Here is a 21904-nt window from a genome sequence, read left to right as displayed (position 1 = left end):
CCTTTCGACCATGGGCCCGGCGCCATTATCAATCCGGTATTGGCGCTGATCCCTCTCGCGGGGCTTCCTGCCTCCTCCTTGGCCCAGCCAGCCTGAGTGTCTAATTCCCGCCACCAGCCTTCTCAAGGGGAGCTCATTAACGCTGGAGTGAGCAGTGCAAGGGCTCACATGTTCACAGAGGCTATCGGGCCTTATTTCCCCTCTGAGCGGCAACATCTCACCGGGAGGGTGGGGGGCACTTTAAAAGGGGCGGCGATAGGGCTTTACTGAACTTGAGGGAGCTTCTCGGGAAGTGGGGACTTGTTGCTACAGCTCTGTGCAGAACTTGACATGGTGGCCCTGGAACGCTTTTTACAGTGGGGGTGCTGAAAGCCCAAATTTTTTACTTTGCACCCCCCCTTATCTCTGTCCGTGTCCCCTCTCCCCAGAGCTGGGGCCAGGACTGGGCTGTGGCTCCGGGAGGGGTGGGGGGGCTGAGGCTGGGACCACAGCTGGGACTGGGAGCAGAGCCCCAGGTGTGGGGCTGGTGGCTGGGACCCCATGCAAAACCTGGGGGTGCTGCATCACGCCCTGCATCCCTAGTTCCCACGCTTATGGGCCAGGGTGGTGCAGTGTAGGGGAAGAGGTGGAGCGAGAGCAGTTTAGAATGTAAGCTGGGGGATGCACTGGGGTGGGGCAGTTTAAAGGGAGCACAGGGGTGGGGCATGTTTAAGGGGGGGATGGTTTAGGGGGAGCATTGGGGGGGAGGTTGAGCAGTTTGTGGGGAGTGGGTAATTGGGGCCATGCCCCTCTACAGGCCTGGTGACCTCCTGCGCTGTGGGGGGATTGACACCCCAAGCCCCCTTCCCCAGAGATGCAGCAGGACCACACATCACTGCATGATTAAACAGCTGGTTTATTGAGCCATGGACGGCTGTATGGGGCAGGGAACCTGCTGCGGGGTGCCTTACGGCGGAGCTGTCCCCCCTCAATCCTGGGGGATCGCCTTGGGCTCCAGGTATGGACAGGGCCTATGAGGCACCCCCACTGGTCTCTTCACTGAAACATTGCATGAAGGCGTCCCAGCGGGAGTTCAGCCAGCCATGCAAGTCCTCAGCATAGGGGCTGAGCTTCTGGTGCAGGTCCCTGGCGTAGGCTGCCAGGCTGCGCTCGAACTCCTGCAGCCCCAGCTCCTGGGCATAGGAGCCCAGCTGCTCCTGCAGCTCCACCCTAGACGGGACGTTGCTGTACGCCTGGCTACCAAGCAGGGTCTTGCTGTAGTGCTCCACCATCTCCAGCGGCCCCTCGGTGTAGGACACCAGGGCATCATGCAGCTGGTCCATGTAGGGCCGCACCTTCCTCTCCAGTTCCCACAGCATTGTCACACTTTTTTCCACCGGCCTGCTCAGGTTCCTCAGCTGCTCCTTGGCCTTGGGGGGCACCTTACGGGCTAAGTCTTCAAAGAAGTTATACATTTTCCTTTCAAGTCTCCACTCCCTGCAAAGAAAGGGAAGCAGCTTACAGTGACTCACCCTCTGGGCTGCTGGCTCTGTCTGACCCCAAGGCAGAAGGATTGGCTGGATTGGGAGGTGTCTGGGATGGGAATGTGATCCCAGGGCAGGAGGACTGGCTGGCTCATGGGGGTTGGGAATGTGATATGGGTCCTCTTCACCCCCAGTGTTGCTGGCTTTGATCTGGCCCCAGCTCCCAGGTCCCAGCGGCATCGGGCCCTGCCATGCCAAATAATGGACACAATTCTGCACCCGTTGCTGAATCGCCAGCGTCCCTGGGGTTGGCCAGGCCAATCCCTGCTGAGCTCGTGGGGCTTGCTGGGCCCAGAAGCAGAGGTGTGGGTCCTGCAGTCAGGGGTGACTCTAACCCCTCTACTCTGGGTCCCTGGCATGGATGGGGGGGCTCCCAAACCCTGCCTCCAAGTCAGGGCAGGCGCCTCACTCGATCTCCTGGCCCAGTTCAGATTTCTGGATCAGCTCCGTGGTCATTCTGATAAGTTGCTCCAAGTTACGTTCGATGGCGTCTGCAACCTGGTCCAGCCTTGGCTTGGGTTCCTTGCCGAGGGGAGAGGCCTTGGAGCCTGGGAAAGGAAAGGGATCCCCAGTGAGACAGTGTCATTGCAGGCCCCAGGGCTGCCCTGGCCTGGAGAGACCCACTGAGCTACCGCTCCCTGGAAGGAGGGGCACATGGTAACTGCACTGGGATGCGGCTCAGGACTCCTGGGTTCCAACCAGCTCTGGGAGGGGAATGGGGTCTAGTGGTTACTGCAGAGGGGCTGGGAGCCCGGACCCCTGGCTTCTATCCCAGCTTTGCCACAGACTCCTGACAAGGCATTGGGACACTGGGATTGGCAGACTGGATCAGCCCCATGGTTTGTCAAGGCCAGTATCTAGAAGCTGGCACCCAGTGGTTCAGGGGAACGTGCAAGAACCCCTCAGTAGCAGATGTGGGTATTTTTCCTCCTCACCCTAATAGTTAGCACTGGGGCAGCCGGGTTTATGCGCCTCCCAAATCTTTAACTATGGTCATTCTGGATACTCCCATTATCCATAGAAACGCCTCTGTGAATCCTGTGAAGATCTTGGCATCAGCAACTTCCTGTGACAGTCGTTCCACTGGTTCTGAATTCATCACCTGCACTGCCATTGACTGTCCCCCGTCCTAAGGGTAGGAGCTGGGGGAACAGAGTATCCTGATCCCCTGCAGTCGATCACAGACCTGATTATTGGAGATGAGTTCCCTGATCACCCTTCACCCTGCTGAGCACCTAGAGGATAATAGGCTTCTAAGGCAAATGTTCTCAAACTGTGGTCCATGGACCACCAGTGGTCCGCAAGCTCCACTAATTAGGTGACTGGACCCTGGAGAAGACACACATGTAAGGTGAGGGGATGGCCTTGGGGGGAATAGGGGGTAGATGGGAGGGGGCAGTGGGGTCAGAAGAGGGGGTGGGAGGAATTTGGGACATGCAGGGCTGCGGCCGGCAGAGAAAGAGGCGACTTTCCCCAGCTCCAGGGCTGTGGCTGCCGGGGAGAGACGTCCGTCTTTTCCAACCTCAGCTCGGGGGCTGGTGTGGTGGGGGAGATACCCACTCCTTCCCAGCCCCAGCTCAGCGGCTGCGTGGCTCCTGAGACCCCCCCACCCTTCCCAGCCCAGGCAGAGAGGGCACATCTATCGCCTTAGAAAGGTAAGACTACTGATGTTAAAATATGAGTTGTGTGATTTTATTTGTAGAACAAAAAAAATTATTAAGTTTATTTTTATATAGCACTTTTATCCAAAGCGCTTTACAATAGTTAGCTAACGGTACAAACGACATTTGAAAAGAGCATTAAGTGGTCCGCCGAGACCCTCAGCAATTTTCAAGTGGTCTGTGAAAAAAAAACATTGCGAACCACTGTTCTAAGAAATAGCCACCAGAGATTTGTCAAGAAGAAATCATGCCCAGACAGTTCCTTCTTTGTCAGGGTTACTGGGCTAGTGGCCAGAGGGGAAGCTGTAGCTGTGATTATAGCTTGATTTTTTCGTAAGGCTTTTGATACAGTCCCATGTGACATTCTCAGAAGCAAACCAGGGAAGTGTGGTCTAGAGGAAATTGCTATAAGGTGGGTGCAAAAGTGGCTGAAAGATCACCCTCAAAGGGTGGTTATCAATGAGGCACTTGTCAAACTGGAAGGGGTCCCATAGGGTCCCAGTGGGGTTCCAAAGGGTCCCAGTGGGGTCCCAAAGGGGTCTGTCCTGGGTTCAGTACTAGTCAATATTATAATTAATGACTTGGAGAATGGAGTGGGTAATGTGCTTAAACATTTGCAGATGACACCAAGCTGGGAGGGGTTGCAAGCACTTTGGAGGACAGGATTAGAATTCAAAACGACCTTGTTGATTTCTGTCCAATTCTCCAATTTATCATGATTAAATTCAATAAAGGCAAGTGCAAAGTACTTAATTTAGGAAGGAAAAGTGAAATGAACAACAACAAAATGGGGAATAACTGGCTAGGCAGTAGTACTACTGAAAAGGATCTGGGGGTTAGAGTGGATCACAAATTGAATATGAGCCAACAATGTGATGCAGCTGCAAAAAAGGTTTATATCATTCTGGGGTGTATTAATAGGAGTGTGCTATGTAAGACATAGGAGGTAACTGTCCCACTCTATTTAGCACTGGTGAGCTCTAGGTTTACTTGGAGTTGCCTCGGAACAGGGGGCTGCACTAGATGAACTCTTAAGGTGCCTTCCAGGGTTCATTTCTCTGATTCATTCAGACTGACAGAAAGAGCAATTAAACATCCCTTTTTGTAGTGAGAACTGATACCAGAGAAGCCACTGCCCAAGGCACTCACCAGAAGGGCAAGGCCTGAGCAGAAGCCGTGTGGGCCAAGGGGTTTCCCTAGTGACTGATTTCAAACGCAGGGGATGGGGCACTGGTTGGCAGCAGCTGTGTATGTCTGTGTGTATCAAAGGCACAAAGCTGGCAGACAGGGAGAGACGCTGTTGTGAGCATTGGCCTGGGAGGGAACAGAGCTAGGGCTCCTTGGAGCACAGAGCTGGTGGAGAGGCAAGCTTGGATTTCTGGAAAAGGAAACCACCTGCTGTTGTATGTTCCTGCTGTGTTCAGGGGAAAGGAATTCTGTGCCCATTCTCTGTAAATCAACAGGATTGTACCAAAAACGAGACCTGACTCTTACCATCGATTTGGGGCCTTGCCAGAGAGATATTGTCTGCCAGTTGTAGAAGGGAACAATACGTTTATCACATCCCCTTTTATCTGTCTCCTTTTTAGACAACACGCCCAGTGTTTTCATCCTGTCCTCCCAGGGCATTTCCCCAGACCCTGACTCCCTCTCATTGCCTGTCTTTGAGCCCCCACCGATTCTCCAATATCCTTTTTACACCAGTGCAAAGTGTTTACACCGGGGGTGTGTTTGTGGATTTTTTCCGCTGCCCTGACAGTGTTCCAGTCAGCCAGCGTTCACACCCGTGAGGCACACCACAGTTCTGATCTGGATGTGTCTTACACCGGATGCAAACTGTTTTACACACTAAAGGGTTAGACCAGTGCCAGAAACATCCAATGTAGACAAGTCCTGAGACTCCCCAGCCGGCGCTCTGCCTGATTGAATGGATCGGGACCCAGGAAACAGAGCGCCTCGCTGAATGCTTAGCAAAGCAGGGTGTTCCCAGAGCTGGGAAAGGCTCAGTCGGCTACACTGTTTCTAATTCATGTTTCCTGCTCCCCCCAAATCCAAGCTGCATTCCCTCCCCTCTCCCCCGCTCCTGTGACCGAGTCTCTATCAGCTACTTTAGTGGTTTCCACTTGGAAAGTCAAAGTTGATTCCTGTGGGAGAGGGTGCCCAAAAGACCTGGCTTCCAGGCAGAGGGATCCCCACACACACTGTCAGCCAGCGCCCAATGGGGCAGGCGTGGGGCTGCACCGAGACACACTCACCTAGCACGGCCAGGAACAGGACAGCAGTGAGAAGCTTCATGCTGGGAGTTTCCTGGAGAACCTGGCAGGATGGAGGAAAGAGACAAGTTAGAGCCAAGGGAGAGTGGATGGGGTAACAGCCCTGTCATCCCCGCCTCCTCCTGTCACTCATTAACCTCAGCACCATCCCCACATGACCTGGCCATGAGCTCTGTCTACAGTCCAGTGCTGGGGGTAGGGCTTTGGGCTCCCAGCCCCCGAAATGAAACTGCCTGGGCTGGTGCTGCCCAGAAAGCCCTGATCTGAGACTAAAAGAACAGGAGTACTTGTGGCACCTTAGAGACTAACAAATTTATTTGAGCATAAGCTTTCGTGGGCTGAGATTGTTTCTCTCCATCCCCACAGCTAAAGCTCTCATCATCTCACGGTTCAATTGCTGCTGCAGCCTTCTCTCTGGCCTGACAAATGCAGTCTGGCCCCACTCATATCCATTCAGAATGCTGCCTGCTGCAAAGATCATGTTCTTTTGGCCAAAACAATGGGCTATCTCTCCGCTCTGGCTGGCTCCTCTTCTCTATGGTAGTGTTACACCTCTGACCCAAGCAGCTAATCCAAGTTCGGGGCCCTGGCGATGTCCCAGCTGGGAGTACAAATTCATGATGGAGTCCGATATTGTCTTGAATGCAGGCTTGTTTATTCACAGAGTGTACAAAGTCCTGCTTCTGCAAACTAGCACTAGCAGGAGGAATGAAAACCCCAAACGATACTCAGAGCTTGTCTGCACTTCAAGCACTGCAGCTGCACCGCTGAAGCGTGTAGTGAAGACACTATGTATGTGGGCGGTAGCGCTTCTCCCACCTGTGTAGGTACTCCACCTCCCCGAGAGGCGGTAGCTTTGCCCACAGGAGAAGCCCTCCCATCGACATAACGCTGTCTACAGGGGGAGTTCGGTCAGTATAACTGCATCGTCCGGCTTTTCCACACCCCTGAGTGACGTAATTAGACTAAGGTAAGTTCAGCATGTAGACCAGGGCTCGGCCAAAGGCCCTTTCCCCATCCAGTTTAAAACTCTCTAGGGGGTTCACGACGCCTCGATTTTAGGTGTGGGGGCTTGTAATTAATGTACCCTGACAGTTATATTAATTGAAGGTGAGTTCACACCAGTCTCAGAGGTCTGTGACCCGTGCAGTCCCCAGTTTCTCTCAGCATAACAACACCAAGCATAAGCTATTTATTTTCACTTCCACGGCCTTCCACGGCCTAGCTTCACCCTACCTGTCAAGTTTCATTCAGTATCAGAACATCAGTCCCCACCTCCATGGGCCTGTGCTGTCCACTTCCATCACCCGCCTGTCCTAATTCTAAGCACGTCCCTGGTGCTTTCTGCCATGGGCCCCTCACATGGGGGAGGCGTGCCCTATAAACACTCACAAAGCAAGTCTCAACCTCATTCTCCACCTTCACATCCCTCCTCAGCACTCACCTTCCCGATGAGGCCTACAAATGACACCGGCCAGGCCCAGACCGCAGCCTGTCATGTTGATCCCTATTGTCTCCTTGTCTCCTTGTCCGGCTGTTTCCATTCGCTGTCCCTTGTCATGTATTGTAAACTCTGCGGGGCAGGGACTGTCCTCCTGTGCTGTGTTTGTACAGCGCTAGCACACTGTGGTCCTGGTGCATGAGGAAGCTCCTTGGCGCTACCATAATTCACCTATTAAAAATAATAATACGAGACAGTCAAACACTGTCGCTTGTATCAGCTGAATTCATTGCCCCCTCAGGGCTTCCTTGCGTCTTTCCATTCCTCCCCCCCATGCCTCTAAGTGCCACCCTTGCAGCCCCCTCTATTTCAGGGTCACCCCGTATCTCTCCCATTGCCCGCCAGGCAGGGCTTCTGTGAGACCTCCATTCTCCCCTCCTCCCACGCCAGGGTCCCGCATTCTCCCCCAAGTGCAAGGGCTGTGTGCGTGCCACCCTTCCTGCTCCCCACCATCATCATTTGTCTGGAAAATAATTCATCCAAGTGTCACCATGTTCCATGCTATTGGGATGCTGGGCCCTGGGCGGGGGTTTTGTTATGCTGGAAGGAGTTAATGGTACCACCAACCAGCTGTTCAATCTTCCCTGTTTCTCCCCCATGCCGCCCCCCCCCCCCGCACTTTTCACTTTTCCAATTTTCCATCCATGCCTAGAAATGCCCTGAAATTTTGGAAGTGATTGGGTGCAATGTTCAAAAGTGACCCTGTAACAGACAGACATGGAAATACCACCAAGTCACGCATCAGGTCTTCGCAAGCTTGGCCAATAAGTAAAAGGTGAGAAGGTGACCGTCGCTAGCTCTCTGTTGCCCCTCTTGCAGCCCCTTTTCACTGGCTCAGGGACCGTTCTGTGTCTGCACTGTAGTGCCTGCCACATGGATGGGTTCCTGCACTACCAGTAACGCAGAACTATAAGGATAATAACACCAGGCAAACACTAACGCAATGCACATGCCGCTGGCGGCCTCACTGCAGGCCCCGCTCCCTCCCAGCTCTGATCTGGTCTCATGATCGCTCCTCACTATGAATCACCCTTGCTGACTTGTTTACTGGGACCGCTGAGCTCAGCTCCGGGGTTCTCCCAAACTGCCTCCAGCTTGGAACCCAGGGCAGAAATCAGTCGCTGCTGCCGGAGCTGGGCTCAGGCCCCCACAAGTGTCTGGACTTTGGAACTGGGACCTCAGAAAACGTGGTATAGAGGCAGTGGGTTGGGCACCAGCCTCAGAGCCAGGAGACCTATTACCCAGCTTTGCCACTGACCTGCTAGTCCTTTCCCCTCCCTGGGCCTCAGTTTCGCCTCCCCCCATTGGGATTTTAAACTCTTTTAGGCAGGGCCCAGGGACCTTCGGTGTGTCTACGCTGCAGCTGGGAGGGTGCTTCCCAGCATGGGTAGCCAGACACCTGCTGGCTGTGCTCAAGCTAACGCACTAGCAGCACAAGCAGCGGCTCTGGCTAGCCACCTATGTAATGTACCCAGGGGATCAGGACGCTGGTACTTGGGTAGCTAGCCCAAGCCACTGTCCGTGCCACAGAGCCCACAAGGCTATTTTTGGTGCCCTAGCTCCAGCAGAGCTAGGGTTTGTCTGTCTCCTTGTATTGGGAAGCACCCTCCGCCCAGCTGCAGTGTAGAGTTACCCTGTGTGGCTTTGCAGAACCTGGCACAAGATGCTGGGAGTCAGGGCTCCTAGCTCTGGGAAGGGCATGGGGGCTAGTGGGTTAGAATGAAGGCTGGTGACTGGCAGTCAGGACTCCTGGGTTCTGTCCCTGGCTCTGGGAGGGGCGTGGGGTCTAGTGGGTTAGAGTAGGGATAGGGACCGGAGCCAGGACTCCTGGGTTCTGCCTCTGGGAGGGAAGCAGGGGAGACTTGGGAATCTGGCTGCTGTGTGACTGAGTGAGTCACACCTCCTGTCTGCCACTCGACAGACTCACCCTTTTAAAATGGGGATGGTGATGCCAACTGTTGCCCCCCCCCCCCCCCCCCAAGATCTGTGAGTGAAACATGCTACAAAACACATTCTCTGGTTTATTGTCTTCTCTCCTCTCCACTTGGGCACTGGGAATCCATGTTGCCAGGGAAGGGGGGTTGTTGACACTAGCAGAGGATTTGCAGTCAGGTGGGGAAACCTAAGGGGGATGGGGAATGTGGGAAGGAGATGAGTCTGCAGCTGGATGAGGAATGCAGTTTAACAAGGGGGCCTGGAAAGGGGTGAGGAGTTCAAGTGAAAGAGCTGGAAATCCTGGCTCCACACCACAGAGGAATGTGCAGAGGTTGGAGCCCAGTGATCTATGATCACAAGCAGAGTCCTCTGCTGACACGACAGCGCTGGGGCTCCGCGCAGAGGTCAACTGGCAGCAGATAAGGCCCAGGCCACAGCGTGGTACTGACAGCAAACTGCAGCCTCAGGGACCTTCCCTCCCACTTTGCAGCTGGAGATATTTACTGGCCTGTGGTTTTCTTCCCAGCAAATCTGGAGGGTGCCACGTTGGGGCATCCGGCGATAGAGCCTGATTTCAGACCACCTGACACTGCATGTAATAATCCCTCGTGGAAAGGAAGAGGCAAGTTCAACTGTGTTATTCCAGGCTCCTGCACAAACCTCTAACCCAGAAACCAACAGCGTTTAATATAGAATCAGCCTTTGTTATGCAAATAAGCTTCTATTACATAATTACAGCCCCAAGGCAGGTCCCAGCCAGGTGGGCCTGGAAACCAATTTTCTGTTTATCTGTTTGGAAAAACAAACCCTGAAGACATTTTGCCAATGTCACCGTGCACCGTGATGGCATCACCCTGAACCTGGCTCGCACTGCTACGCAGGGTTACCCTGGGTCAGTGTTTGGATGGGAGACACACTCAGGGAGTGGGTCGTTCTTCCCGGGCAGTCAGTGTTGGTTCGGACGCTCCAGCAAGGCGGCTCGGGAGAGGGTGCTCTCCTGTCTCAGTCAGTGCTGACCCCAGTGTGGCAGTAGGGGGTGGAGGGAAGGGCACTCTCTGTCACAGTGCAGGGCAATTGCAACTGGATGTCCTGGCCCTTGCCATTCTGAATGGAGACCCACCTCGCTCCCCTCTGAGCAGGAGATTCCCAGGGTGCACAGCTCCCTGCCTTCACCCCATTCCCCCGCCAAGCCGGCTGCCTAGCACGCCTGCTTGCTTTCCCGTCAGAGCTGGGTGGCACAGGGATTCCTACACTGCTACCCAGCTCTTTGTAAGCAGCCAACATACATCTTAAGGTAAAAGCATTACAGAAAAAACCCAAAGAACCTACACGCGTGCTAATGAGCTGAGCAGGACCCCCACCCTACGAGGGACTCTGGCAGGAGCAGTGCGTGTGGCTACCAGGGCCGGCTCCAGGGTTTTGGCCGCCCCAAGCAGCCAAAAAAAAAAAAAAAAAAAAACCGCGATCGCGATCTGCGGCGGCAATTCGGCGGGAGGTCCTTCGCTCCGAGCGGGAGTGAGGGACCATCTGCCAAATTGCCGCCGAATAGCTGGACGTGCCGCCCCTCTCTGGAGTGGCCGCCCCAAGCACCTGCTTGCCAGGCTGGTGCCTGGAGCCGGCCCTGCTGGCTACCAGCTCAGAAAGCTCCCAGTCTTATGGGGCCTCAGGCGGCCCAGTCCTTCCAACCTTTCCCAAAGCACTGGGGCCCCCCACGTGGAGCAGGGTCCCCTCTATCTGCTGGACCACGAAGACGCATTGGGGGGAAGAGCAGATCTCCCAAACAGCAGCAGCACCACAGTCTGGCTTTTTTTGAGATTTCATAAGTCACCCCCCTCACAGCCAGCATGAAGTTTCAGTGCCCCCCCGTCCAGCGGGCCCCCCCCCCCCCCCCCCCAATACACACACATACAGGGCACAAGGTCTCTGCACACACACCCAAGCACGAGGTCTCGGCACCCCACCCACACAGCCTCAGCCCCAGATCTCAGCGCCCCCGCCCCAGCCTGTGACACTTGGACACTTTGTATTCTCCTTTGCAAACAGGACAAAAATATTGATGGGGGCTAGTGCCCCCGGTGTCTGTCCCTGAGAGTGGGGGCCCTCTCTCCTCTCCCTCCTGCCCCCTCCCTGTGGGGGGTCCGCTCGCCGGGGAGATAGGAGTCCTAGACCCGGTGGGATGGGGCAGGGGAAGAGATTCTGTCTGTCTGTCTCCCTTCTCCTCCCCGGCAAGCAGAGGGTTAACACTTTCTCCGAAGGGGAAGCTGTCCGGCCCCATGCGAGGGGGGTGGGGTGGGGGAGTAACCTTCGCCCCCTCCAGCTGAATTGGCGAGTTTGCGCCGGCTCTGTCCTCCCCCCCCCCCCCCCCCCCCCCCCCGCCCCGTGGGTATTTAAGGCAGCGAGTGGGGTTGGTGGCACTTTAGAGCCCAGGACTAGGAGCCCAGCAGAGGTGAGGGCAGGGGGCACTGGAGAGACACCCTAAGGAGTAACGGGTGGTGCAGCCCAGAGGAGAAGGGTGAGGGGCAGGGGCAGTGGTAGTGGTGGGAGGGGCTGGGGATTGGAGCCGTGAGGAGGCTGGTGAGGGGCAGGCTTTGGGGCCGGTGGGGTGCAGCCCAGAGGAGAAGGGTGAGGGGCAGTGGTAGCAGTGGGAGGGGCTGGGGGTTGCAGCCTCGAGGAGGCTGGAAAGGTACAGGCTTTGGGGCAGGCAGGGTGCAGCCCAGAGGAGTGGGAGGATGGATGGGGGGCAGCCCAGAGGTGAGGGCTGAGGGGCAGGATTAGGGGTAGAGTGGATGCAGCCCAGAGGGGTAAGGGCTTTCCCAGGGACAGGGGTGGTTGGCCTAGCAGACGGACCTGGCTTCCCACATGCTGTGCACCCTAGCTTGTATCCCCTGTGGGGGACCGATGGGGGGTGTTAGGTCCCACCCTCCCTGCCCTCATTCACCTCAGCCCCTTCCTTCTCTCCCTGCAGGCAAAGCTGCAGCCATGAAGGTTTGGATTGTGCTGCTCGGGGCAACCCTGCTGGCAGGTAAATGGCTCGTTCAGTTCATCTTCCCCACCAGGGCAGGGTTAGAAACTCCCCTTGGGGTGTCGATCAGGAGTAACCCCATTGGAATCATGGGGACTGGTTCCCCTTTCACGCACCACGGTGTAAATCAGCAGTGTGACCCAGTGGGGAGGGGTCCTGCCTGGGGACTGCTGGTTTCTATCCCCAGCTCTGGGAGGGGAGTGGGGTCTGGTGGGTTAGTGCTGGGAGCCAGGAGTCCTGGGTTCTGTCCCTAGCTCTGCTACTGACTTGCTCATGACCCTGGGTGAGTCACTTAGGCTTTGTCTTCACTGTCAAAAGCCGGTGTGTTTTCCAATGGGAGAACCAACCCATGTTAGCTGTTACTATCAGTTGTTACCATCAGGCTGTAAAGGCCAAGCCAAGACTGTAATTTTGCCATGAGATCAACCAGCAGCAGGGTGCAGCACTGACCTGCCTAGCTACCTCCTGGTAAACAGTCCAGGTGCCTTGTCTCCAACAGGATCGTACAGCAGGCTGGCAATCCCTATTGTGTGTTAGTTATTGCACTGTAAAAACACCACCTCTTGCTGTGAGGACACAGCCCCAACCCTTCCATGGCTTGTGCCTCACACAGCTTGTCTGGTCTCTTTTGACTGGTAAACCCTTTCGGGGAGGGACTGTCTCCTACTGTGTGTTTTGTACAATGCCTGACACAATGAGGTCCCCGATCCCTGTCAGGATCTGCAGCGCCCGGCATGACGGGGCCCCCGATCTCGGTGGGGGTCTGTGCAGCGCCTGGCATGACGGGGCCCCCGATCTCCGTGGGGGTCTGTGCAGCGCCCGGCATGACGGGGCCCCCGATCTCAGTCAGTCTGTGCAGGGCCAGCCAGGGATACGAGGCTGGGTTAGATGGACACCGGGTCTGACCCCCCATGTGGCTCCAGGGCCACAATGGCCTGGGTTACACAGGAGGTCAGACTCGACTCTTGACCTGCAAACTCTGGCCCTCCAGGCTGCCAGGCCAACCCGCTCGTCAACCCGCTTGTCCAGGATGAGCCCAAGACTAAGTGGGAAGAGGCCGTGAGCGTCTTCTGGAACTACCTTTCCAAGGTGGGACACGCCGCGGACAATGTGACCGCCCAGATCAAGAGCTCCCAGCTCAGCAAGGAACTGGAGTGAGTGACCCTGCGGCTCAGCGTCAGTGGGTGAAGATGGGTGGGGCAAGGACACAAAGCAGCAGGGGCATGTGTCCCCCTGGAGAGGATGATATCTCTGCTGGGGAAATGCCAGGCTTTGGCTAAGTGCTGGGTGCCAGGCTGTGCTGAGAAGCACCATGTTTGGCTGGTGCACACCACCCCTGTGGGTGTTACTGACCCTTTGCCGTAATGGTGGGTTGGGAGCATTCCTAGAGGAGCATATGGGGGGATGCCCAGCCAAGGGCCACAACATGGGGCACAGAGGGGGTGATGTGGGGATCCTTGGGGAGCCCTCAGTGCCCTGATGGAGAGCGGGGTTTGGATGGGTATCACCATAGCCCTGCATGGGTTCATAGAATCATAGAATATCAGGGTTGGAAGGGACCTCAGGAGGTCATCTAGTCCAACCCCCTGCTCAAAGCAGGACCAATCCCTAGACAGATTTTTACCCCAGTTCCCTAAATGGCCCCCTCAAGGATTGAACTCACAACCCTGGGTTTAGCAGGCCAATGCTCAAACCACTGAGCTATCCCTCCCCCCATCACAGATACCATGGCCGGGGTGGGGGGGGGGTGCAAGCCAAGACGCCCCGGCTCTGACTCCCCGGTCCCTCCCCAGCGGGCTGATCACCGACACCATGGCTGAAGTGGAGGTGTACAGAGAAGAGCTGCAGACCCGGTTCGGCCCCTACGCCCAGGAGGCCCAGCAGCGCCTGGGCAGCGAGGTAGCGGCGCTGACGGGGAAGCTGCGGGCCGACATGGAGGAGGCCAAGGGCCGGGTGGTGCAGTACACGGGCGACGTGCGCTTGATGTTCAGCCAGAACCTGGAGGAGGTGCGGGCCCGAGTTGGCATGTACCTGCGCAAGCTGCGCAAGCGCCTGGGCAAAGACACTGAGGAGCTGCGCCGCAAGATGGCCGCCTATGCCGGCGAGGTGCAGGCCCACACTGACCAGCAGGTGGATGCTGTGCGCCAGGGCCTGCAGCCACTAATCGACAGCATCCGTGACAAGGGACAGCAGCGTCTGGAAGCCCTGAGCCAGGCCATGGGTGAGCAGAGCCAGAAGGTGCGCGAGAGCCTGGGCACCCGGGCCCAGGAGCTCCATGGGCACCTGCAGGAGAAGGCTGAGGAGGTGCAGAGCTCCCTAGACCAGGCTGCTGAGCAGGTCCGCCAGTGGTTTGCACCCTTCCTGCAGGATGTCCGTGCCCAGTTACAGGTCCTGGTGGAGAAGCTGCAAGGGAAACTCCAGCTGTAACAGCCCCTGCTCACCCCACACTGTGGCCCCCTGACAGCCCAGAGCCCTGGCAATCCAGGGGCCTGCATTCCCAGGTCTCCCACAGTACAGCCCTGCCCACTGACACCAAGCTAGCCACGGAGGTCTGTGACTCCTGGAGCGAACAGGTATGAGTCACTTCACCTGCTAAGCCCGCTCCAGACCTCCCGCAGGGGCCCAGATCTTCCTTGTCCCTGTGCATGAGCCCCAGTGTATAGATATTGCCACTCTGATCCTGCGCTCACACTTGGGACTGGTGGAAATGATGCCCATGAATCTGGCCCTGAACTGCTTTTGTGCACGCCCTGGAGACATGAGAGAGGATAACCTCCGCCCATCCCATTCTCCCCTCTCTAACCACAGCTGAACGTGATGCCCCTATCCCATCCCTGCTGTTAGATCTCCTGTGTTCACCAGTGCTTTCACCTGAAACTAAATAAATTCCTGCTTTGGGCACAAGGTACCAGGGGCCTTTTCTTCTTTATGACCTAAATTTATGAGACACACACATTCAGATCCCCAGCTGCTGTAAATCAGCCGTAGCTCCACTGAAGTCAATGGGGCCAGATCTGGCCAATTGGCATCGTTCCATGGGCCACAGGTGCAAGAAGTCCTCCCATTGCTATCCCATATTGCACTGCTCCATTCAGAATTGACTGATCTGGCCCCCTTGCTGCCGTCCACTGTCTAGGCTGGCATATGGATGTGAGCACGGCAGCAGGCGTGTAGAGAGGTTATTTTACCTCTGTATTTGGCACAGGTATGATCACTGCTGGAATCCTGTGTGCAGTTCTGGGGCCCAGAATGCAAGAAGGATACTGATAAACTGGGGAGGGTTCAGAGAAGAGCCATGAGAATGATTAAAGAATTAGCAAACCTGCCTTGTAGTGACAGACTCAGAGAGCTCAAGCTATTTAGCATAACAAACAGAAGGTTAAGGGGTGACTTGATCCCGGTCTCACACTCCAGTGGCTGGAAGTTGAAGCTAGATAACTTCAGACTGGAAATAAGGCTCAGATTTTTACTGCTGACAGTAATAAACCACTGGAACAATTTACCAAGGGTCGTGGTGGATTCTCCATCACTGGCAATTTTTAAACCAAGATGTTTTTCTAATAGCTCTCCTCTAGGAATCACTGTGGGGCAGGTCTCTGGCCTGGGCTATACAGGGGGTCAGACTAGATGAGCAGAATGGTCCCATCTGGCCTTAGAATCTATGAATCCTCTGTAAACCTGGTATTGGTTCAACTAATCTGATGTGTTCAGCAGATACTGGTGCCGCAGCAGGGTGTGGCCAAGCCCCCAGCCTACCTGCCAACAGTCACTGCTGCTTTCCCCGAATCCCCCCTCCCACCAGTGTGCGGGATCCCAGCAGATGCTCCCAACCCCCCAGACACAGACACGGCCCTTAGCTTGGGGCCCTCTGGGTTCTGACTTGCCCCAGATGCTTATCTTCCAGCACCTTCAGTGGGAAATGCTGCTAACCAGCCCCACCCCGATCCCTCCCTAAACGCCCACAACCAAGTCTGTTGGGTAAGGTCTCTCACCATTGGCTCCGGGGGAGTTACATCAGCAGGAAATTTGGCCCATTGTGTTTCAAAGGACTTCCCCAGCTCTGCTCCAGCATCACTGGAGAACACGCACCCCGTATCCCTATAGCAGCAGGTGTGTCTGCTCCATGGATGGTTTCTTTGGAGTGTCGAGTGGAAGTTAAAAAGGTTCCTTCTCCCTTCACCATAATAGCAAACAAACAAGCTGTTTTTGTGAAGCCAGAGGCCCAGAGAGCACATGTAAGTTATAAACATCCCACGCTGTGCCCTGGAACACAGCTGTCTGTGGGCCTCTCAATCCAAGCTGTGACTGTTCAACACACATTTATATTGGCTTCATCACAACCACAACTTTTCTAAGCACCGGGGAAACTTCCTCTGGCAAAACAAAGTTCCGCTCCTGCCTCAGCATTTCAGCCCACACTTTCCAGGAGAGCAGCGGCCTTTATTAGCCTTGTTATTCCAGCTAAACTCATGTCATTTGGGATGCAAATGTGAGCCGGTGGGGTGCCCAGTGCCTTTGACAATCTGGCCCTGATTCAGGAATTCCTTTCTGCCTCCAATTTCAGCTGTACTGTTAAACAGCCCCACACCCCACCCCACAGGCAGCTCAGCTCAGGGCAAGGGGACCCTGTATAAACAGCCCCATATGCCCTGCCCCGCCCCACAGGCAGCTCAGCTCAGGGCAAGGGGACCCTGTATAAAGAGCCCCCCATGCCCCACCCCAGAGGCAGCTGAATTTTAGTGACAGAAGAGGGGACACTGGATAAACAACCCCCATGCCCTAGGCTTCATCTCAGTGCTGGGGGAGGGGATCCCTGTGTAAACAGACTCTCTCATTTCTGGGCTCCACATACAAGTTGGAGGTGAAATGTCTCTTGATTCTGGCGTGACCACCCAACCCCCATCATAGGTTGTGCCAGGCAGCTGTGGCTCCGTGCAGACAGCAGCCTGCTCAATGGAGCAGGGTACAACCCCACCCATACCTTTCCTGCCCTCCGTGCCCCCCCCGGGCATAATTTGCCATTGCCCTGCACCATCCACAGTCACTCACACCACTGGCAATTGCTGCTGGTCTTACCTGCTGGTGCTTTGCACTTACTATGCCCTGGCAGAGAAGCCTGGACAGAAGTGACCCCTTCAGAACAGGTTTCAGAGGGGTAGCCGTGTTAGTCTGTATCAGTAAACTCACAAGGACGTCTCGTTGGTTTTACCTTCAGGACAGGGGCTAGCTAGGCAGCATAGGTCTTAGTTTACACTAGTGAAAAGTGGATGCACTTCCTTTTTCTGGTGTGAGCAACTACACAGTGGGGCAGGGAGCTGGGGAGCTGGGCACAGGCTGTTTTATCTTCCCCTGTTCTCAGCAGCTGCAAAGCCACCTCGCAAACAGCTAATTCTCAGTGGCTGATATTGCTAAGGCAGAGGCATCACCAGGGGCCGCTGTCACACACACACGCTTCCAAGTGCTGAGGGTCGGAGCAAGTTTTGACTCTTGGGAAGATATGCCGTGTGGCTGTTAGTTTGGGACTATGCAAAGTTCTGCCTAGAGGCAGCTTTGGGAGCCAGGGAGCTGTGCAAGGCAGAGTGGTGCCAGGGGAACTGGTGGTGATTTCTGGGAGAAGGGCTTTCCTGACGTATTGTTTGCTCACCACTGTTCCAGGACTAGGTGTTGGGTAAATAAAGCTGGTTCAACTTAAACTATATCCAGGTTCCATGTCACACTTTTCTGGCCACTAATAATCTGACATGCAGGGCCTGGGACACCTGCTGCCACTGTCTGGAAGTGATGCACCATCCTGGGCTCAGTGCCGGGGGAACTGGGTGAAAGAATGTGGCCTGTTTTAGACTGGATAGAATGGTCCCATCTGGGCTTAAGCTCAGGCTCTGTGAGTGTAATGCTGACAGACCCTGGTTGTCGGCGGGCAGGATCGAACCTGGGACCTCAGTGCATGAGCCTCTACAGCATGAGCTAAAAGCCACCTGGTTGTTAGCTAAGGCTGTAGAGCAGACTCATTTTCTCTCTCTCTCTAAGTGGTCTCAGTGCCACTAGGTGGGACACAACACCACACCCAAGAGGTGTGTGGGTTACATGAGCACCCAGCCTCTGCTGCAGCCCAGGGCTGTGGGTTTTCTTAGGAACACCAGGCGCTGGGACCCATCTGGGGCATTTCTAGGCCAAGCCTTTGGAAAGTGCTGGTGCCATCTGACTTTGTTTTGCAACCAGCACTGGGGTTTGCCTTGTGAATGACTCAGCCACGGCCTGAACTTTCACAATCCGAAACCTCAAGCTGAAAAAAGAAAACGCCAGGGAGGGGAGGACGGAATTGGGTTTCTCAGCAAAAACAAAGCATTTCTCAATGCGGGCTGCGTATACGAAAATAAGGAGCTGGCGATACAGACCCTGCCAGGAGGGGTTACTAGCGGGCAGAGCCCGAGCAGCCTGGAGAAGAGTGTGTGGGACTGCAGGGGGATGAACCGAGCTTCAGAGCAGTGAATGCAAATAACCTGCAGCTCTAGCTGGGCTCTTCCCAGCCAGGTCCCACAGGGACCCCTTTGTGTTGCCGTCAGCCTGGGGAGCCCAACTGGGGCTGCGCCCACCCCAGTGGAGTTAGGCCGAGACAGCGATGGAGCTGGCATCTCCTGGGGTGGGGAACTGGCCAGTGGGGGAAGGACTTGGGCTCAGCATGGGTGCACGTCCTTTCCCTGGTGCCGAGGGGCTGAACAGTGCAAATGCCTGAGGGGGGAGGAAGGGGGAGGGGGAGGCAGCTGCAGAGGAGACAAACAAGAGATTCCTTAGGGAAAGGCTGTTGGGAAACAAAGTCCTAACACTGGGTGGGGAGAGATTTGGGGGTTTGGGGGGTGGGGTTGGTCCTAGGGTTGCCAGTTTTGGTTGGACGAATCTCTCCAGATTTCCTCATGTCACAATCTTTAATTAAAGATTAAGCTTTAATTCCTGGAGCCTACAGGACAATTCCTGGAAGGTTGGCAACCATAGGGGGGGTCCCCTGCCAGGGAGGAGGACTAGGGCTCTGTGAGCTGGGGGGGGGGGGAATCCCCTCCTGGGGGAAGGGCTGGGAGCCCCAGATCCAGGGTGGGCTGTGAGCGCAGGGAATCACTTGCCTGGGGGGAGTGTCAGGAGACCCATCACTCTGGCTTTGCTAGGCCAGCCTGTGGAAGAGTACTAGGCTCCTGACAATGGAGTTTTCCAGCAGCCCCTCCAACCAAACCACCTCCACTCCTAAACCAGTTGCCCAGGGCAGACGCAGGCCAAACCAGCAGGAGCCTGGCTCAGTTCACATGGCTCCCGGCAGGCACTGGACGCTCTTAGTGCAACGCTGGCCAAATGGGTCTAGGCCTTTCCTCAAAGGCTCCAGGAAGCCTCCAAGTCCACAGGCCTTGGATCAGAGACAGCATCTGCAGGTGGGGCCGGCTGGGTCAGTCACTGCCTGGCCCTCCACCCCTGAGGGGGGTGGGTAAGACTGGAGGGGATGTCCCTGTAGGTGGGCGTCGACTGTCGGTGATAATAACAGCCCCCACCCCAGGGCATGCATGGATTGTAGGGGATGAGCCCCCCCCCCGCCCCCCGCCCCGGAATAGACTATAGGGGACCATCCCAGCCCCTGCCCCCTGGAGCCCCTTTCCCTCCCCTCCACTGCACTTTTTTTCCTGGCCTGACTGACTTTCTTTAAGCTCCCCCCTGTGTCCGTCTGTCTGTGTCCATCTCTCTCGGCAGAATTGGCATCAGTTTCACTGAAGCTGTGGTTTGCAGTAGGTTTGTTTAAGGTGATAAAAATATGGATTAAGCTGAACTGAAATGACTCCTGAGCTTGCAGCATTTGGTGTGTTTTCTTACATCTCCAGCTCCTGGAGTCCTGTGATGTATGGGAGACGCTTGGCTTTAATTTAAACAAATCCAGTACATTTCTGGCCCCCTGGCTTTGGAGAAAAACTGGAACATACTACCACTACAGGCTCAGACACCAGAGGGCAAAGCAGGAGGCAGCGCTGGGGGAGGGGGGACTTGTGGGGGCTATAGCCACCCAAAACTTGCCTTAGCCCCCCATACCCACCCATAGCAGCTGCCGCTCTCCAGCCGCCCAGCTCTGAAGGCAGAGCAGCGAGAGCAGGGGCTGCTGGCTGGGCACCCAGTTCCAGCAGCAGCAGAGAAGTAAGCCCGAGTGGTGGGCTGAGGTGCCCGAGAGCAGCCCCCGGCCTGTGTCCCCACCCACCAGGGTGCGCTATCCAGGGCAGGAGGGTCCGGGCTCCCCACAGAAGCCCGGACTGACCCGCTCCGGACCAGGTGCCTGGGCCCCTCCCCCTGCGGTCGCTGCTCCCCAGGGCTCTGCCGGCCCCGAAGCCGGGTCCCTCTGCCTGGGCAGCTCTTACTGGTTGCGAGCAGCACCCTGGCCTCTGAGCTGGCCGGGGCCAGGGCCACGGAGAGGGATGGGGCCTCATGGCAAGGAGGGGCACAGCTCCCCTAGTTTTGTCTGGCCCATCTCAGCCCTCCCCCCCCCCCCCCAGGATGAGGCTGGTGCTGCCCATGGGCAAAGGCACAATATTATCATTATTGTTATTACCACAGAGCGTAGGCACCCTAGTGCCCCGTTGTGTTAGGTGCTGCAGACAGCGCACAGAGCTGGTCCCTGCCCCATGGAGCTTACAGTCCAAGTATCAGAGCAGAGGCACCGCCGGGGGGAGCGCAAGGGAACGCAGAGACAGGAACGGAGCAGAGCCCAGCAGATAAGGCTTTACAGCTTCATGGCTTTTCAGCTGAGCTCCTGTTTCTTCGGGGTCTGGCGCATGCGATTGGCCTGGGGGGGCGCTGGCACACTACCTGGCACCAGTGTAAGCCCCCCCACCCCAGCTAAATGGGCGCTTCTGGGCGATACTAACAGGGAGTCCCAGCTGACACACTGGGTGTGACCCCCACCCTGCTGCACCTGGGGGGGTAGCTGGGTCTGCGCCCCAAACTAGGCCCTGGAGGGGCACACTGGCCCTTCCCTGCTCCATGCTGAGTGTCTGTTTGCTCGACCCCCCCCCGCCTTCCCGGCTTCACTCTGCCCCTGCTCCCTGCCCCTCACCTCCCCTGCCTTTTCTCCCCACCCCCTTCCCTTTTCTTCTCATTTAGCTGATCTCCTCCTACTAAACCCAGCCAAGACTAGACACCATAAACACGCCGTTTGCGGCCAGTGCATTGGTCATGGGGCTGGGGTGTTCGACCCCTTCCCAGGCCCCGTGGCTGTCTGGCACGGCCTGTCCCCCATGCTGTTTGTGCAGCGCCCGGCACCCCCCTGGTCTTGGGGGTCCTTAGGCATGGCCATGAGGCCCTTGATTTGTAATAACAGCTCTTCCCCCACCCCAGGCTTCTCCCCAGCTGGGATCTCATTTCCCCATGGCACAGACTAGTAATTAAGAGGCCTTGGAAGAGCAGGGAGGGAGGGGTCAGGTTTCCCCCCCACCAAGCAGAGGGGGCGGATGACGGAGGCAGGATGGTTTATAGGGAGCTGGAGCTCGGGAAGCTGCATCCCAGCTGCGGAGATTGCTTAATTCCAGCTGCAGTGAGTGGGGCTGGGGTGGTGTTTGGGGCTCAGTGGGGCTGGGGTGGCGTGTGGAGGCAGTGGGACTGGAGCGGTGCGCAAAGAGGGGAATGGGGGCTCGTTGGCCAGGATGGGGGACCTGGTGGGGAGAGGCAGGGGCTCGGTGGGGTGGAGACTGGGAGGGGAATCTGGGGGACCTGGTGGGGAGGGGAATCTGGGGGGCCTGGTGGGGAGGGCAGGGGGCTCGGTGGGGTGAGGAGGGGAAGAGGGGCCTGGGGGATACATTTGAGCAGATTGCAGGCTTGGGGCTGAAACTCCCTGAGTGGGAGAACCCACTTCCCTCTGGGGAGGAAGTGGGGTCTGTGCAGAGGGGAGGCTGTGGGGTGGGGGGGCTGGCCATGTGGGGGGGGGCACTGCAGAATCAGAGAAGGAGTGGGGCCTGTGGGGGGGGGGAGGC

At 56.5% G+C, this 21904-nt stretch overlaps 3 protein-coding genes across 4 annotated transcripts in view; 2 read left to right on the top strand and 1 right to left on the bottom strand.

Moving 5' to 3' along the window:
- Positions 1-875: 875 nt before the first annotated feature.
- On the bottom strand, positions 876-5535 carry LOC112110046. Its single transcript, XM_029913768.1, has 2 exons — positions 5440-5535; positions 876-2071 (listed from the first exon to the last, which is right to left on the bottom strand). The coding sequence occupies exon 2, from the start codon at positions 1701-1703 to the stop codon at positions 1011-1013; it is 693 nt and encodes a 230-aa protein (XP_029769628.1). The 5' UTR covers positions 1704-2071; positions 5440-5535; the 3' UTR covers positions 876-1010.
- Positions 5536-11286: 5751 nt separating this feature from the next.
- Positions 11287-14823, top strand: APOE (apolipoprotein E). Of its 2 annotated transcripts, none has more exons than XM_024204853.1 (4): positions 11287-11339; positions 11859-11915; positions 12907-13069; positions 13709-14823. In XM_024204853.1, exons 2-4 carry the CDS (start codon positions 11873-11875, stop codon positions 14340-14342), a joined length of 840 nt encoding a protein of 279 aa, XP_024060621.1. In that variant the 5' UTR covers positions 11287-11339; positions 11859-11872; the 3' UTR covers positions 14343-14823. The 2 variants fall into 2 exon arrangements, with proteins under 2 accessions (XP_024060621.1, XP_024060622.1); XM_024204854.2 differs by lacking the exon at positions 11287-11339 and adding an exon at positions 11360-11405.
- A 6598-nt stretch (positions 14824-21421) lies between these two features.
- APOC1 (apolipoprotein C1) overlaps positions 21422-21904 on the top strand; it is a 4018-nt gene continuing 3535 nt past the window's right edge. The window contains exon 1 of the mRNA XM_026660952.2: positions 21422-21468. The gene's annotated coding sequence lies outside the window, so the exon portion shown is untranslated. The remainder of the gene's footprint in view (positions 21469-21904) is intronic.

Source organism: Terrapene carolina, unplaced genomic scaffold (genome assembly GCF_002925995.2).
Source record: "Terrapene carolina triunguis isolate 2854851 unplaced genomic scaffold, T_m_triunguis-2.0 Scaffold898, whole genome shotgun sequence".
NCBI lineage: Eukaryota > Metazoa > Chordata > Testudines > Emydidae > Terrapene > Terrapene triunguis.
This window is presented reverse-complemented; position numbering and strand designations above follow the sequence as displayed.

Excerpts from the sequence above, each read along its gene's own strand:
- LOC112110046 (XM_029913768.1), bottom strand. The coding sequence starts at position 1,703 with ATGCCGCTGGGACCTGGGAGCTGGGGCCAGATCAAAGCCAGCAACACT.
- APOE (XM_024204853.1), top strand. The coding sequence starts at position 11,873 with ATGAAGGTTTGGATTGTGCTGCTCGGGGCAACCCTGCTGGCAG. Across the intron at positions 11,916-12,906 it reads CGGGGCAACCCTGCTGGCAG|GCTGCCAGGCCAACCCGCTC; the intron begins GTAAATGGCTCG and ends CTGGCCCTCCAG. Across the intron at positions 13,070-13,708 it reads CAGCTCAGCAAGGAACTGGA|CGGGCTGATCACCGACACCA; the intron begins GTGAGTGACCCT and ends GTCCCTCCCCAG.